The sequence below is a fragment of the Gobius niger genome (genome assembly GCF_951799975.1).
Source record: "Gobius niger genome assembly, chromosome: 24".
Lineage (NCBI taxonomy): Eukaryota > Metazoa > Chordata > Actinopteri > Gobiiformes > Gobiidae > Gobius > Gobius niger.
The window spans coordinates 13,649,379-13,666,324 of NC_136875.1; the positions used below are offsets into that span (position 1 = coordinate 13,649,379).

At 41.2% G+C, this 16,946-nt stretch overlaps 1 protein-coding gene across 2 annotated transcripts in view; it reads left to right on the top strand.

The window, feature by feature from the left end:
• Positions 1-16,946, top strand: part of LOC306982383 (protocadherin-1-like) — a 282,274-nt gene that overhangs the window by 69,096 nt on the left and 196,232 nt on the right. For both annotated transcript variants that reach the window (XM_079582296.1, XM_079582297.1), the window contains exon 3: positions 5,378-7,549. In XM_079582296.1, coding sequence (XP_079438422.1) covers positions 5,378-7,549 — 2,172 coding nt within the window. The remainder of the gene's footprint in view (positions 1-5,377; positions 7,550-16,946) is intronic.

Here is a 16,946-nt window from a genome sequence, read left to right on the forward strand (position 1 = left end):
GACGACTGGGGCAGAAGCGCAGACGCAGCAGTCGCACCTGTGCTGCTTTAAAAATCAGCTGTTTGATTCATCCACAGCTAAGGCGACCCACTTTCCTCCGCCGCACACGCACTAATCATCCCGGCAGCTCCGGCCTCCGCTCAGCCTCCCGCCGCCGCCGTGTCACATGTGCGGACTCGGCACTTTCTCATGACGGCACGCGGAGAGAAAAAGAGGCTAAATTAGGCTTCGGGACTAAGCCGGGTTGCATATTTTTGCTTATTTTAGGGGCGGACAAAGCAGTGCCGGATTCAATTCAATTCAAGCAGATTTATCGTTGATTCTGCCACGTTAAGGCACGTAGAGACGAGCGGAAACGGAGCACGGAGAGTTTGGCGGTGCTAGGCTAGTGCTAGGCTAGTGCATGTCTATGGTAACTAGTAGCTTCCATTAAAAACAGTCTGACCCGAGCACAGAGCACCTGAGGTAAAGCACTTCTAACACCAGACTAACCATATAAACGTCTGTGTCGACTGAATCATGTTTGAAATATAACCATTTTTCATTTAAAGAGGGAGTATTATGTTTTTTTCAGTCACATAGCACCAGTCTATATCACACGACAATGATGACCAAACCTTCTGTTGGTCTGTAAATGCAGTAAATTAGAATAACTGCCTTGTGTAAAATGTCTCTCTCAAAATGGCTGTAGTGAATGTCTTGAAATCGGCCTCTGTCTCTTTAAGAACCTCTTAACTCCCACCTGAACGGAGCCCATTTTATCCAGTTTGGCTTCACCCTAATCAAAAAGCTTCTTCGGAAAAAAGCACCAAAACAGCCACAGAATATGAAAAATGTGACACAAATTCAACAAAAATGTGGAAAAACATTCAACAAAAATGTGACAAAAATTCAACAAAAATGTGACCAAAATTCAACAAAAATGTGACAAAAATTCAACAAAAATGTGACAAAAATTCAACAAAAATCAACAAAAAAAAGTGACAAAAAATCAACAAAAATGTGACAAAAATGTGACAAAAATTCAACCAAAAAGTGACAAAAATGCAACAAAAATTCAACAAAAAATTCAACAAAAAGTGACAAAAATTCAACAAAAATGTGACAAAAATTCAACAAAAAAGTGACAAAAATTCTACAAAAATTTGACAAAAATTCAACCAAAAAATGACAAAAATTCAACAAAAAAGTGACAAAAATTCTACAAAAAAGTGACAAAAATTCAACAAAAATGTGACAAAAATTCAACAAAAAAGTGACAAAAATTCAACAAAAAAGTGACAAAAATTCAACCAAAAACCAAAAACATTTGCACATTGATGCTGTCAGTGCAGCTCGACGTTACACCAGCGCCAAACCTTTGAGAACCACTGATCTACAACCAGAAAATAGTGCAATAATGCAGATTTTTTATTTGTCTCAAAGGCTTTCATATGTACAGTTCATGATCATTTCAAAAGCAAAAGGTCACTTAATTAAAGTGACCGTTGTAGCTTTAATCCCACTTATTCAAACACCGCCCACTTTTGTTGTTGAAGCATTTCCTGTTTGTTTTAGAACTTCCTGTGTTCAGGGAAATCTCCAGTTTGGCTTTGACCAAAAAAGATTCTTGGAAAAAGTGTCAAAATAGCAACAAAAATGAGATGAAAATGCAACAAAAAATTGACAGAAAGCTATGAAAATGGGATGAAAAATTTACGAAAAAGGGGAGGAATTATAACAGTTAGGATATAAGAATAAATAAAATAGGATAAAAACTAGAACAGATTATATAGTAGAAAATCGAAGTTTAAAGTTTACAGTCCTAGTGCAGGTTGTGACCAATGGCCGCTGGCTGCCCTGCTTTTTGACCACAAACGTGGGGGCGGCCATTGCTCCGCCGTTGCTGTAGTACCTCCATATCGCCGCTTGGCCCCCATTGAAAAGCATTGGAGTTTAGACACGTTAAAAACTACTTTAAAGCCTGGTTTCAATTGTTTCAACGCTAGACTAGGCTAGATATTCCTCCTGAGATCACGCTGGGTTAATAACAATATATGAAACCAGGCTGGTTTTCGTAATATGATTTTTTGAAATCTCGTATTTAATGAGGGTCGGACTGTTAGCATTGGAGCAGCGCGAGCTACACGTCACGCAAGGGCCGAGTCTACGGTGAAAATCCCGCCCTTATGCCCTTTTTAGGAACATGCTTCGTCAGAGCTGGGGAGGGGGAGCCTGTAAATCCGCCATGAATTGCCCCACGGCCGTGGTCATTCTGGTAAACGGGGAGGAGTGAGCAGAAGACGTCCATTATTTTCTACAGTCTATGGTTGTGACGCTGATACAGAGATTATTGCACATAGTTTTGCAGAGTGGTTATTGCACATTACTTTACAAGGACCTGCTCCTTCTTGCCACTGAAAGAGCTGCTCAGCTCCTCCTCAGTCCCGTGCAGTGGGTGGGAGGTGTTGTCCATGATGGAGGTGAGCTTGGCTAACACCCTCCTGTCCCTCACCTCCTCAGCCTGTTCTTGTCCCGCTCTGTGCGGCCCGGGGCCCAGCACACGGCAGCGTAGTGGAGAGCTGAGGCCACCACAGAGTCATAAAAAGGACCTCAGTCTCCTCAGAAGGTGGAGGATACTTTGGTCTTTCTAGTTTATTGTTGAGGTGAACACCCAGGTACTTGAAACTGTCCACCTCCTCGATGTCCTCCCCCTGGATGTTCAGCGGTGTGGTGTTTTCCTGAAGTCGATCAGCATCTCCTTCGTCTTACTGGTGTTGAAGCACAGGTGGTTGCTCTCACACCAGTCCACAAAGTCCATGATAACTGACCGCTTCACCAGGTCGTTCCCCTCAGACACACAGCATCTCCAGCTTTTGTGATTTTAATGCAGGCCACTATAAACCATAGACATGCACTAGCTTAGCACCAGTAAACTCTTCAAATATAAGGACTGCATGAATTAAAATATATATCTCCAGAAATCAACAACTCTCTGGACAACTAGGAAATGAGGCCCCATGTCAAAAATCCTGAAATATCCCTTTAACCTCGACTGTAAACACACAAACTCCACACAGACACAGAGAGGTTCCACACGGCCCCTCAATCCAACCTGGAACCTTCTCCCCGTGAGGCGCTCAGACATAAACACCTCCACATATAAAGAGGCAGATCAAGCAAAAGGAAGAAGCTTCATTTTCAGACGTTTTCCACCTCAATGTTTGTCCGTCCAATTAAGATCCTTTTTCTCTCTAATTTTTGCACAAACCGATGAAAAGCCGAACATCACTGAACTCTCCGCCGTCGCCCCCGCACGCCGGAGCGACTCTGAGTGATACTGCGCCGACTGATCGCGTTTCCAAATCCGCTAATTACTCCCATTTCCTTTGGTTTTCAAATGGACCGTGGCTTTTTCTGATAATCGTCCCGACATTAGCCCCCCCCCCCTTTAGTCCATTAGCTCTGAGGTCGGCTTCGGTCGCCTGGGCTTTCAGTGTGGCCGGCTCTGGTGGGTCCGATGTCTCCTCCTCTGTCCCAAAACAAAAGGGAGGGAATTATCCAATCAGTGCTGGTTCGACAACAATAAATACCCATCGAGATGAAGCAAAGTGACCGAGTTTACAAATAATGAAGTGAGAACGGCCTGAAGGAACAGCAGCAGATGTGAACACTTGGATTACCTGAACAAGACTTTCTCTCAACACGTATTCATGAATGTTTGTCTTTAAGAACAGTGGTTTTCAACTGGTGGGTCAGAACATGAAAGTGCTTTCCCCAGAAAACATTGATTTTAATGTTTATGTACAAAAAAAGCTATAGAATCTGCCATGTTGAAAACTTCTTGAGTCTGTTAAACCTCTTACCACCCGCCAAAACGAAATGCATTCCCTCCTCTTTGCCATTGTCGTCACTTTATATTTCCCCTCTGTGTTTTTGTCATTTTATTAATTACTTTTTTGCTGCGCTTTTGTCACTTTTTTGCTGGGTTTTTGTCTTTTTTTGCTGGATTTTTGTCGTTTTTCTGCTGGATTTTTGTCATTTTTTTGTTGGATTTTTGTCATTTTTCTGCTGGATTTTTGTCATTTTTCTGCTGGATTTTTGTCATTTTTCTGCTGGATTTTTGTCATTTTTCTGCTGGATTTTTGTCATTTTTCTGCTGGATTTTTGTCATTTTTTTTGCTGGATTTTTGTCACTGTTTTGTTCGATTTTTGTCATTTTTTTGTTGGATTTTTGTCTTTTTTTTGCTGGATTTGTGTCTTTTTTTTGCTGGATTTTTGTCCTTTTTCTGCTGGATTTTTGTCCCTTTTTGTTGGATTTTTGTCTTTTTTTGGGGGGGGATTTTTGACATTTTTTTGCTGGATTTTTGTCACTTTTTTGTTGGATTTTTGTCATTTTTTTGTTGGATTTTTGTCTTTTTTTGTTGGATTTTTGTCATTTTTTTGTTGGATTGTTGTCACTTTTTTGCTGGATTTTTGTCACTTTTTTGTTGGATTTTTGTCTTTTTTTTGCTGGATTTTTGTCACTTTTTCTTGGATTTTTGACTTTTTTTCGCTGGATTTTTGTCTGTTTTTGTTGGATTTTTGTCACTTTTTTGTTGGATTTTTGTCACTTTTTTGCTGGATTTTTGTCACTTTTTTGCTGGATTTTTGTCTTTTTTTTGCTGGATTTTTGTCTTTTTTTTGTTGGATTTTTGTCATTTTTTTTGCTGGATTTTGTCTTTTTTTTGTGGATTTATGTCACTTTTTTGGTGCTCTTTTGTCACTTTTTTGTTGACTTTTTGTAATTGTGCCGTTTTTTTGGTCACTTTTTAGCGCTTTTTTGTTTTTGTCGTACGTGAATGTGCCAAGGCAACACTCCAGGCATGTTTTTAATGAGGGAATGACATAATAGCATGATCTAAAGCTTGAAAAAGTTGATTTTGCATAATACCCTCCCCCTTTAAACCATTTCCTGTTTGTTCAAGAACTTCCTGTGTTCAGGGAAATCTATTGTTGTCAATTGAAGAGAGCGAAGAAACAAACAAAGGAAAGAAGTTCACCTCTGGTTTATGACAGAGTGGCCTGACGCTTAGTTTTGCTTCCTTTCTGTTTGACTGTGAGGAACTATCAAGGACTTCAGCCCATCAATATATTTACCCAGTGGTATGTCTGAAATGTTACATCAAAAACAGAAATAAAAACCAATGTCAGCTCAAGTCAGACCGGCAGTTTGGCCACAGATACAAAATGGAGTCTTCCTGAAAGAGGTGAAATGGGCCTTGAAGTTATTCCCTCGTCTGCTGTACATAAATGATGCAGTTCCTCAGTCGTTAAACACTTTACGATCGATATTATTTCACACTGTGGCCGTTTTCTTACTTATTTTAACCGGATTTCCCTCGCCTGTGTCTTCCAGGTCCGAGCGACGGACGCCGACAACGGTGTGAACGCGGAGATCGACTACTCCATCCACCAGGCGTCGGACACGGTGCAGCGGCTGCTCCGGATCGACCGCTCCACCGGCGTCATCTACGTGAAGGGCTCCGTGGACCGCGAGGAGGAGAGCTTCCTGAAGTTCTTCGTGGTCGCCCGGGACCGCGGCCCCAACTCCAAAAGCTCCAAGGTCCTGGTCACCATCGTCATCAAGGACCAGAACGACAACCAGCCCACCATCGAGATCCGCGGCATCGGCCTCGTCACGCACCACAACGGCGTGGCCAACATCTCCGAGGACATGCCCATCGGGACGCCGGTCGCCCTGGTGCAGGTGTCCGACCGCGACGAGGGGGAGAACGCCGTGGTGACCTGCGTGGTGGCCGGGGACGTGCCCTTCCAGCTGCGCCCGGCCAGCGAGTCGGCGAACGACCGCAAGCGGAAGTACTTCCTCCAGACCACCACGCTCTTGGATTACGAACGGGTGAAGGATTACCGTATCGAGATCGTGGCGGTCGATTCCGGAAACCCGGCTCTCTCCAGCGCCAACTCTTTGAAGGTGCAGGTCACCGACATCAACGACAACGCGCCGGGCTTCTCGCCAGTCGTCTTCGAGGTGGACTTCGCCGAGGAGAACCAGCCGGGCGATAGGGTCCTGGACGTGATCGCGGCCGACGCGGACAGCGGCACGAACGCGGAGCTCGCCTACAGCATCGTGGAAGGAACCGCCAGACGGCTTTTCGAAATCGACTCGGCCAGCGGAACGGTGAGGGTCAAGAACGTCCTGGACAGGGAGGACGTAGAGCGGTACGAATTCCGCGTCGCCGCCGCCGATAAAGGCGTGCCGAGCAAAACCGGGACGGCCACGGTCGTCATCAACGTCCTGGACCGCAACGACAACGACCCCAAGTTCATGCTGAGCAGCTACAGCTTCTCCGTCATCGAGAACATGCTCCCTCTGAACCCGGTGGGCGTGGTGACCGTCACCGACGCCGACAAAGGCGAAAACGCCAGAGTCAAGCTGTACGTCGAGCCCGACAACGGCAAATTCTTCATCCAGAACGGCACCGGCACCATCCTGTCGAGCATTTCCTTCGACCGCGAGAAGGAAAGCACGTACACGTTCCGGCTGAAGGCGGTGGATTCCGGAGACCCGCCTCGCTCCTCCTACGCCGGCGTCACCATCAACGTCCTGGACGAGAACGACAACGCCCCGTACGTCACCAAGCCGGCGAACTCCTCGTACACGTACCTGACGCCGCTGACCCCGCCGGAAACCACGATCGAGCAGGTGGAAGCCGAGGACATGGACTACGGCCCCAACTCGGACCTGGTGTACATGATCACCGGGGGCAACCCTTACGGACTCTTCCACATCTCGCCGACGAGCGGGGAGATCTCGCTGGCGCAGGAGTTCACGGGCAAACACAACGGGCTGCACCGCCTGGTCGTGAAGGTCAGCGACAAGGGCAAGCCGCAGCGCCACACCACCGCCCTGGTGCACGTCTTCGTCAACGACACCAAGTCCAACGTGTCGCAGATCGAGGCGCTGGTCGGACACAGCCTGTACACGCCGCTGGACCGCGACATCGCCGGCGACCCCAACTACATCAACGCCCAACGCAGCAACATCCTGTACGGGAGCCTGGCGGGCATCGCGGGCGTCATCCTGGTCATCGTGGCCGTGGTGGTGATCCGGCACCGCCTGCAGAAGGACACGAAGAGCGGCTACCAGGCGGGGAAGAAGGAGAGCAAGGACTTGTACGCGCCGAAGCAGGGCCCGAAAAACGGCAAGGCGAAGAAACCGAAGAAGGGGAAGGCGCCCAAGCCGGCCAAACCGCTGGAGGAGGACGAGGAGGCGAGCTTGCAGAAGGGGCTGAAGTTCAACCTCATCAACGACGCGGCGAACGACAGCCCGCGCATCCACCTGCCGCTGAACTACCCGCCGGGGAGCCCCGACCTGGGCCGCCACTACCGCTCGAACTCGCCGCTGCCCTCCATCCAGCTGCAGCCGCAGTCGCCGTCCGCGTCCAAAAAGCACCAGGCCGTGCAGGACCTGCCCGCCGCCAACACGTTCGTCGGGGACAACAACTCCACCGGCTCGGATCAGTATTCGGATTATAGCTTCAAGGCGCCGAAGTACACCAGCAAACAGGTAGGAAGCGACTACGCTAACAACTACGCTAACACGCAGCAGCCCACGTACAACAACATCTACTGGACCAACCGCGTGTGGTAGCCATTTTGTTTGTTTTTCCTTTGGGACTTTCACCATTCCTCCTCTCGCACTGACTTTTCACCACGACCCCCTTTTTTTTTTTCTTTTAAGTTTTTGTTTTTAATCCTCATTCAAAAGCCTCATTATGTTTTTCGCTTCAACCATTGTTTTTCATGTCGTTTTGTGTTTGGACGCGACCACTTTTCACCTCGAAGGATTTCTGACAAAAGGGATAGACCAAAAAATGGGTCGCCAAAAATTATTTATCGATGGACAATTTCTTTGTTCCTTTGTTTTTTTTTCGTTTTGAAGGATTGTTAATATTTCTTTTGCTGTAAATGTTTATTAATTTGACATCTGGAGGTGATTCCATATTGGTCTATCCTCGACTTCTGTGTGATTATGTTTTTTTAATGTTTGTGGCACTGGTTTTGTTCATGTTTTTAAAGCATTTCCACTCGATGTTACAAGAGTTTTTTATCTGCTTTGTTGACAAGAGACTGTGAACTTTTGTACCGGTGGCTTTTTCGAGAGACAGACTCGATTTTTTTGAAGTGTTTCCCCGAGTTAATCTTTGCCGGGTCTGAAGGAACCTTAACCCTAGGAATGAAGTCGGAAAAGTGTCTTCTGAACCAAAGCTTATTGATGAAGCATTTTATATTATGCATAGACAAACTGACTGAATGGATAACTGGCATTAAAGGCACAATAAGTGATTTTTCTTTCTCGAAGTGGAGTGAAAACACACTGTGCATCAAATTATGAACTTGCAGGCGAGTTTTCGAGCATTTCTGTGACTCTATAACCGTGAAGAACAGGGATGTTTCAATGTTACAAAAGTTAGGGATGAGAAATATGCACAGACAATGGAGAAGCTGGGCATTAAACTGGCATCAACTTCTTAACCGCGATGTGAAGCGAGCACATTTTCTCCAGTTTGGCTTTGACCAGAAAAGATTCTTGGAGAAAGTGTCAAAACAGCAACAAAAATGAGATGAAAATGCAGCAAAAGACTGACCAGAATAACAGAAAAATGACAGAAAAGCGATGAAAATGTGACAAAGAAATTGTCAAAAAAATTGACAAAAATGTGATGAAAAAGTGACAAATTGGATCAAAATGTGACAGAAAATGAAAAAAAAAAAATTACAAATAAGTGTCAAATATGGTACAAAAAATGTATGAAAAAGTGACACAAATCTGACAAAAATGTGACAATAAAATGACCAAAAAGTGACAAAATTTGACCAAAAAGTGACAAAGATTTGAAGAAAAAAGGGAGAACAAATTCATGAAAAAGTGACACAAATTGGATGAAAATGTGACAAAGAAATTGTCAAAAAAATTGGCAAAAAAGTGACAAATTTGATCAAAAAGTGACAGAAAAAAAAAATACAAATAAGTGTCAAAAAATGTATGAAAAAGTGACACAAATCTGACAAAAATGTGACAATAAAATGACAAAAAAGTGACAATATTTGAAGAAAAAAGTGACAAAAATTTGATGAAAATGTCACAAAGAAATTGTCCAAAAAAAAAGACGAATAAGTGTCAAAAATGTATGAAAAAGTGAGACAAATCTGACAAAAATGTGACAATAAAATGACCAAAAAGTGACAAAATTTGCCCAAAAAGTGACAAAGATTTGAAGAAAAAAGGGAGAACAAATTCATGAAAAAGTGACACAAATTGGATGAAAATGTGACAAAGAAATTGTCAAAAAAATTGGCAAAAAAGTGACAAATTTGATCAAAAAGTGACAGAAAAAAAAATACAAATAAGTGTCAAAAAATGTATGAAAAAGTGACACAAATCTGACAAAAATGTGACAATAAAATGACAAAAAAGTGACAATATTTGAAGAAAAAAGTGACAAAAATTTGATGAAAATGTCACAAAGAAATTGTCCAAAAAAAAAGACGAATAAGTGTCAAAAATGTATGAAAAAGTGAGACAAATCTGACAAAAATGTGACAATAAAATGACCAAAAAGTGACAAAATTTGCCCAAAAAGTGACAAAGATTTGAAGAAAAAAGGGAGAACAAATTCATGAAAAAGTGACACAAATTGGATGAAAATGTGACAAAGAAATTGTCAAAAAAATTGGCAAAAAAGTGACAAATTTGATCAAAAAGTGACAGAAAAAAAAATACAAATAAGTGTCAAAAAATGTATGAAAAAGTGACACAAATCTGACAAAAATGTGACAATAAAATGACAAAGATAAAAAAGTGACAAATTGGATCAAAAAGTGACAGAAAATGAAAAAAAAAATTACGAATAAGTGTCAAAAATGGTACAAAAAATGTATGAAAAAGTGACACAAATCTGACGAAAATGTGACAATAAAATGACTAAAAAGTCACAATATTTAACCAAAAAGTGACAAAAATTTCAGGGAAAAGGGAGAAAAATGTCATGAAAAAGTGACACAAATCTGACGAAAAAGCAATGAACAGAAACAGTGACGAGTGACAAATGTAGCAACAACGCAAGGAAAATATCCGTTAAAATGAGTCTTATGGGTCTTAGCCTATAATTTGATTAGATTTGGGTAAAGCTGAACTGAAGAAAATGCGCTTGGTTCACGCGGGGGTTAAGAGTTTATATTTGACTTGCCTGGAAAATGAACGCTGGAGAAACTTTGCATGAGTGAAATAACAAAACCTGACATTGTGATTTCAGAATAAGCTTTGGTTCACTGAACGCACGTATTTCCTCCCACACTATGAACAAACAGGTACAGCTGAAGTCATTTACATAAAACACGGCCGTGCGTTTTTCAAAGAGCCAATTGTTTGCACAGGAATCGTCACTTCCTCCTTTCGCCTTAAAGCCCGGACTGTGCCTTGGATCCGCTTTGGGAAACGGGGCCAATTTCCAGACAATCGATATATAAATGTTAATTATGAATGAGCTTTTTTTTCTTTTGTGTTTTTTGTTCATTTTCATATTTTCGTGTGGCGTGAATGATGTTTGTCAATGTCGTAGCGTCGGAGACAGAAAAACGGCAAAATGATCATGTCGGGAGTAAAATGCAGAGGCGAGAAGAGAAACCGCCGACTAAAAGTAAGACTGAAGTAGGAGCTAATCGAAGCACTAAAGCCGAGAGAAACTAAACTAGGATTAAAAGCACAAAAGTCGAGGGCTAAACTGAGGCTGGGAACCTTATTTTTTTCATACAAGTACCTGAACTCTCCTTTTTTCATATTCGTATTTGTTTTCTTGAACCATTAAAGTGAAATATGTCTGCTTGAATCTGCTTGAATGAAGAGATTGAATCTAAAGTTTGAGTCGGTTTTGTCTTAGATCAGATAAAACCTCTGATCCCTGATGGAACAAGCACTTTTCTTTTTTAATTTCAGATTATTTTGGAAGGAATCTTTAAAAAAAAACAAGTAAAAGTTACTTAGATTAGGTCAAACCGACGCTCATTCATAGCATCAGTTCTTCAAATGAGCCTTAATTTGAACGTGAAGAACCTTAATTCAAGCAAATTTAAGTCCTTTATCTCATTTAAAATTGTCCTTTTCTAGTGTAATTTATTTCATGAAAGACTTTTCTGTCACTTTAAATTATTTATTGAGCCTGAACTGCTATGCAACTGTCCTAACCTGGGAAACGTCTCGATAAGAACATGACCTGAAAGGAATTATCTCTGCTGATTTTGAGCAGTAGGACTATCTTTCAAGAGGACTATCTATATCAAGAGCTTCTTGTTCTTTCACCCTGAGCTGCAGAACAAAATGGAGTCACTATTGCCTTGTAGACGACAGTTCCAATGGCGACAAGGAAAAGTGACTTCATTTTGTTCTTGCATCTTGTGAAAGTATGAATGAGCCTTAAGGTGTTTGGGATGGATGGATGGATGGATGGATGGATGGATGGATGGATGAAAATGCAGCAAAAGAATGACAAGAATGACAGAAAAATGACAGAAAAGCGATGAAAATGGGACAAAAAATTGACGAAAAAGTGAGAAAAATTGGATCAAAAAATGTCAAAAATTTGAAAAAAAAGACAAAAGTGTCAAAAATGGTACAAAACATTTATGAAAAGTGACAAAAATTGGATGAAAATGTGACAAATTGTCCAAAAAATTGACAAAAATGTTTGTTAAAAAGTGACAAATTGGATCAAAAAGTGACAGAAAATGAAAAAAATTGAAAAAAAATTACGAATAAGTGTCAAAAATGGTACAAAAAAATGTATGACACAAATGTGACGAAAAATTGACAAAAAAGTGACAAAAATTGGATCAAAAAATGACAAAAAATGTAGTGTGTCAAAAATTGTACAAACAATGTATGAACAAGTGACAAAAAATGAAAAAAAAAATTGAAACAAAATGGAGTCACTATTGCCTTGTAGACGACAGTTCCAATGGAGTCAAGGAAAAAGAGACTTCAGTTTGTTCTTGCATCTTGTGAAAGTATGAATGAGCCTTAAGGTGTTTGGGATGGATGGATGGATATAGATGGATATAGATGGATATAGATGGATGGATGGATGGATGGATGGATAGAAAGATGGATGGATGGATATATGGATGGATGGATGGATGGATATAGATGGATATAGATGGATGGATGGATATAGATGGATATAGATGGATATAGATGGATATATGGATGGATAGAAAGATGGATGGACAGATGGATAAAAGTTGCTTGTTTCACGGACAATCGAATCTCAACAAAGTACAATCCGACTGGAAATCAGCATCAATTCTCTTTAATTCAAGCAATTTCAAGACAAATCTCATTTCTTTCCCGTGTTATTTCTGGCAATCAAGACCAAACCTGCTCAAAAACCAGCACTAGATGTCTTCATCCAAGCCATTTTCCTTCAGAACCCGATTAAACTTGGCGTGTGACAAAAATCCGGTTCCCAGTCCAAGTCTAAACAGGACTAAACGTTTCCTCGCTCCGAGACTAAACCGAGACTAAACCTGGGATTAAACCGAGCACTAAAATCTAGGCCTAAACCAGGTTTGAGCGGATTCAAACCCGAACTAAACCGATCTCAATCCGGACTCTGAACCTCTTCACTCCCACATCATCATTTCACCAAACATCTGAAATAAACCGATCCATTTCCCGACGCCGCTTCGTACCAAAGACTACTATAAGATCCCGTGTAAATATAAAATCCCGTCATTTTTTTTTTAATCTCTCGTTTGATTATCTGCCTGGGACGTGTCTGTACAGTGTTTGTTTTTCTTAAAGATTTTATCTCAATAAACGTGTTGCTAAAAAGAAGAAGAACATGTTTGCATTCACTGGGTGGGAGCGGAAAGTGTCATTTTACATCGTTCATGCTTTGAAATATGGAGAAGTCGAATATCAGCCTCAGTGTCGTAGCATGTTACGTTTTTTTTACTCATTTATTGTCCGTGAGAGTAAATACTGCACCAGCGGAGGCAGGTTTTCTTCATTGTAAAAAGACCAAGGGCCGGACCTGCCATGTTTAGCCCAAAGTAAAACACCCTTTTCTACAAATGCCAGTGTTGTCTGTACACTACAAAAAGTATTTAACTAGATCAGTATAAACTTCTCAATTTGAGCATAATAATCCAAATTTTAGTTGTTTTGACCAGTGAAGAAGTTCTTGGGCATTTGTCCCAGATTATTTCACTTCTTCTGAGATGTTTCTGACTCGTTTCGATACATTTCGTCCTTATTTCAGGTAATTTTCTTTGCCAATGGGGAAAGAAAATTGGTCTTATCTCATTGGCAGTTTTACTTTCTTATTTCAAGCGAGATTTATCCTAGAACTGGTGTGAAATGTCCTCAAACAAGCAAAGCAAACTTGGTCCGATCAGGAAAAGTGTCTAAATGAGTGAAAACCGCTCAAAACAAGATACATTTCCTCAATTCAAGTCATTTAAGCCAATGCTTGATATTTACTTTTTGTAGTGTACATGAGTAGAGCGAGGTACCGTTAAACAACACCAGTCTGGTATCGGGGAAAAGAGTTTAGGTAGGGCTGTGCAATTAAAGATTACAACAGTAAACGATTACTAAATTAGCATAATCGCCAAAAAGACATCATGATTTTTTTTTTTTGATTTTTTTTTTGCTAACAGACTTGCATTATTTCACGGCGCTGGGATTATTTTCCCTTCGCTTTTCACGTGCCACGGCTCGTGCTTTTGTCTGACATAGAAACAAACGGCGCTGTGTGATGATGTCATCAGGCCGCGCTGCTCAGTTTGCTTGCGCAGGTGTGAGGGCCGGCCAGCAGGGGGCAGGCGTGAAACAGGGACCTCTCCTTAATCAAGGCAAACTTGAAATCATTTGTGCTTTTATGACTGTCCAGAAAACATAAAGTGTAGCGTTTTGATTAATAAATAAATAAAATAAAGATAGACTTTTTTTTTAAAGGCAACAAATAATCGTTTGAATAATCGTGATTTCAATTATGACAAAAATAATCGTGATTATTATTTTTTCAATAATCGAGCAGCCCTAAGTTTAGGTTCTACTGGCGTCTAAAGCTGGTACGAAAAAAAATAAAATAGAAAAAACAGCTTTGATGCTGTTGGTCGTAGACTCTAGGAACTGACTTCGTTGGTTCAGCTCCAATAAAAATTATTTCTTTTCCCCATTTTTTTTATTTCTTGCCAAAATATATATATGTTTTTTTTTTTTACTTTTTTTAAATTATTATTTTTGCCAATTTTTTATTACTAATATTTTCCCTATTTCCCCCCATTTTCTCCCAAATTATTCCCCATTCTCCCCACATTTCTTGACATTGGCAGTGTTGGGCAAGTTACTTAAAAATGTAATACATTCTATATTAGTGATTACAGCTTTAACAGTGTAATATGTTTGTAATACAGATTACTGTTTCAAAAATGTAGCTGAGTTACTCTACCATTCTGTTTTGAAATTTTGAAAGAATTGACGGTATTTCACACATTTTAAAATCCTCCAACAGGCGTTTGATCTCTGACTTTTGTAATAACGTCATCTTCATAATCATTCAAAACATCCTGAGGGCCAGAGGTTCTGTGCTGGAGGGCCGGATTTGGCCCTCGGGCCTGACGTTGCCTCCCCCTGTACTACACTGACAGAAAAGACGAAGGGACAGAGAGATATTGTTCATCCAGTTACACAATGGAGATCTTTTTTTTTTACTCAAACTTGCCTGTAAATACTGTTTAAGTGGTGCTAGCCCGCAGTTAGCTTCGCCCGTTAGCCTGTTAGCTTCTTCTTCGTGATTCCATTAGTGTGTAATGGTGACTCCGACACTAAGGAGAGATGAAAAGACCCCCCGATCATCTCATCAACGCTCGTATCGCCCCCAGAAGGACAACGGAAAGGATTTATTAAGGTAAACATCCATTTTATATCCAACTCCCAGCGTGATTTATTGAGCTGCAAAAAAAACAAGCCAGGATTTCAAGTTTCGCTTATTTAACTTCTTAACCCCCACCTGAACTGAGCACATTTTGTCCAGTTTGGCTTTTCCCAAATCTAAAAGCTTCTTGGAAAAACTAGCGACGATGATTGGACGAAAATGAGGATGAAAACACACCAAAAAAGTTACAAGGAAAAAGCAACTAAAAATGAACGGTAAAGTGACAAAAACATGACGAAAATGTAGCTTCTTTTAAATTTGTTTTGAAGCTGCACAACATGTACCTTTTTATACGGAAAAAACGCTTGATATTTGTGCATATTTGACCTTTTAGTGACTCAGTGGCGTTGTAGGTGCAGCTTTCCCTCCAGAATCAGTCGTTTTGGGGTTTCTGGACAGTTCTTGGTATGAACCTCGAAAAACAATTGATCCTGGAGCGTCATAGAGGCCACTGTGAGGGAAAGCAAAGGTGCACCTATAACACCTATAGCGTGTAAAGTTGCATAATGCACCTTTAACCCCTTAACTCCCGCCTGAACCGAGCACGTTTTCTCCAGTTTGGCTTTACCCCAATCCAAAAGCTTCTGGAAAAAAGCTGTGAAAATAGAGACAGAACTGAGACGAAAACAATGATGGAAATGTGAGAAAAAAGTGAGAAAACATTGATAAAAAATTGACAAAAAAATGACAAAAAATTGACAAAAAAATCGATAAAAAATTGACTAAAAAAGACAAAAATGTGACAAAATGTGACCAAAAAATTACTAAAATATGACAAAAATTTGATAGAAAACGGACAAAAAAATAACACAAATGTGACAAAAAATTGATGAAAAAATGACAAAAATTTGACAAAAACTTCGATAAAAATTTGACCCAAAAGAATGACACAAATGTGACAAAAATTTGACAAAATGTGACAACAAAAATTACAAAAATATGACAAAAATTTGATAAAAAATTGACAAAAAAATGACACAAATGTGACAAAAATGTGACAAAAAAATGATGAAAAAATGACAAAAATGTGACAAAAATTAGGTAAAAATTGGACAAAAAAATTAAAAAAAAATGTGACAAAAAATTGACGAAAAAATCACAAAAATGAGTTGAATACCCAACAAAAAAATGATGGGGAAAAAAACCTGATGACGTGAAGAAAAAGATCCTCTGGGTTCAGCCGGGGGTTAAGAGGTTAAATGAGGCGTTACACTGACCTATAGGCTGTAAGTTGAACTGGAGAAAAGGCACTTGGTTAAGGCGGGAGTTAAGAGGTTAAAAATCCCTTTTGAACAAATCGTCACCACTTATACATCAACAAAATAAAACCTTGTATTTAAACCAGGCTCGATCCATTATTTAGACTTGGTCATTTTACCTCCCCTCGTTTGTTGGTGCCGGCGCCAGACGCGTGCGAAAGTGCAGCCGTGTTGCTTTAACCTTGTCGGCCTCGTGTCTGCGGAGCTGAAAACAGATGTACCGCCGCGGCCTTTCACCCCCGCCCGCCGGTAGCCACGGTAACCCCTGACCCGCGCCCGGAGACGGGGGGGGGGGGGTTGGGGGGGGGGGAGACGCACCACCTGCTGCCGGCGCTAATGCGGGACACGGCGGAGGCGAACGCTGTAGCAGGCGGGAGGACGAGAGAAACCAGGCTGAGGCGCAGTGTGGAGTCAACCAGCTTCATCACACACGGAGATATGTTCTTACCTGAGCTTAGACCAGTTCATGTGTGCGCTCAGTCAAAAAGACCAAAGATGTTGTTAGCATTTAGCCTCTCCTCCTCTCCTCTATGGAGCCAATAATGACCACGTTCGAGGGAGAAATCATGGCGGCTAACCCGGAGTACATAGATACAGACAGCATCTCTCTCTCTGGAACCGCCCATATATGGTCATGTTTGAAAACAGTTGAGGGGGAAAACAATTTGGAGAAAAATCTAAACTTCCTCTAATTATTCAAAAACTA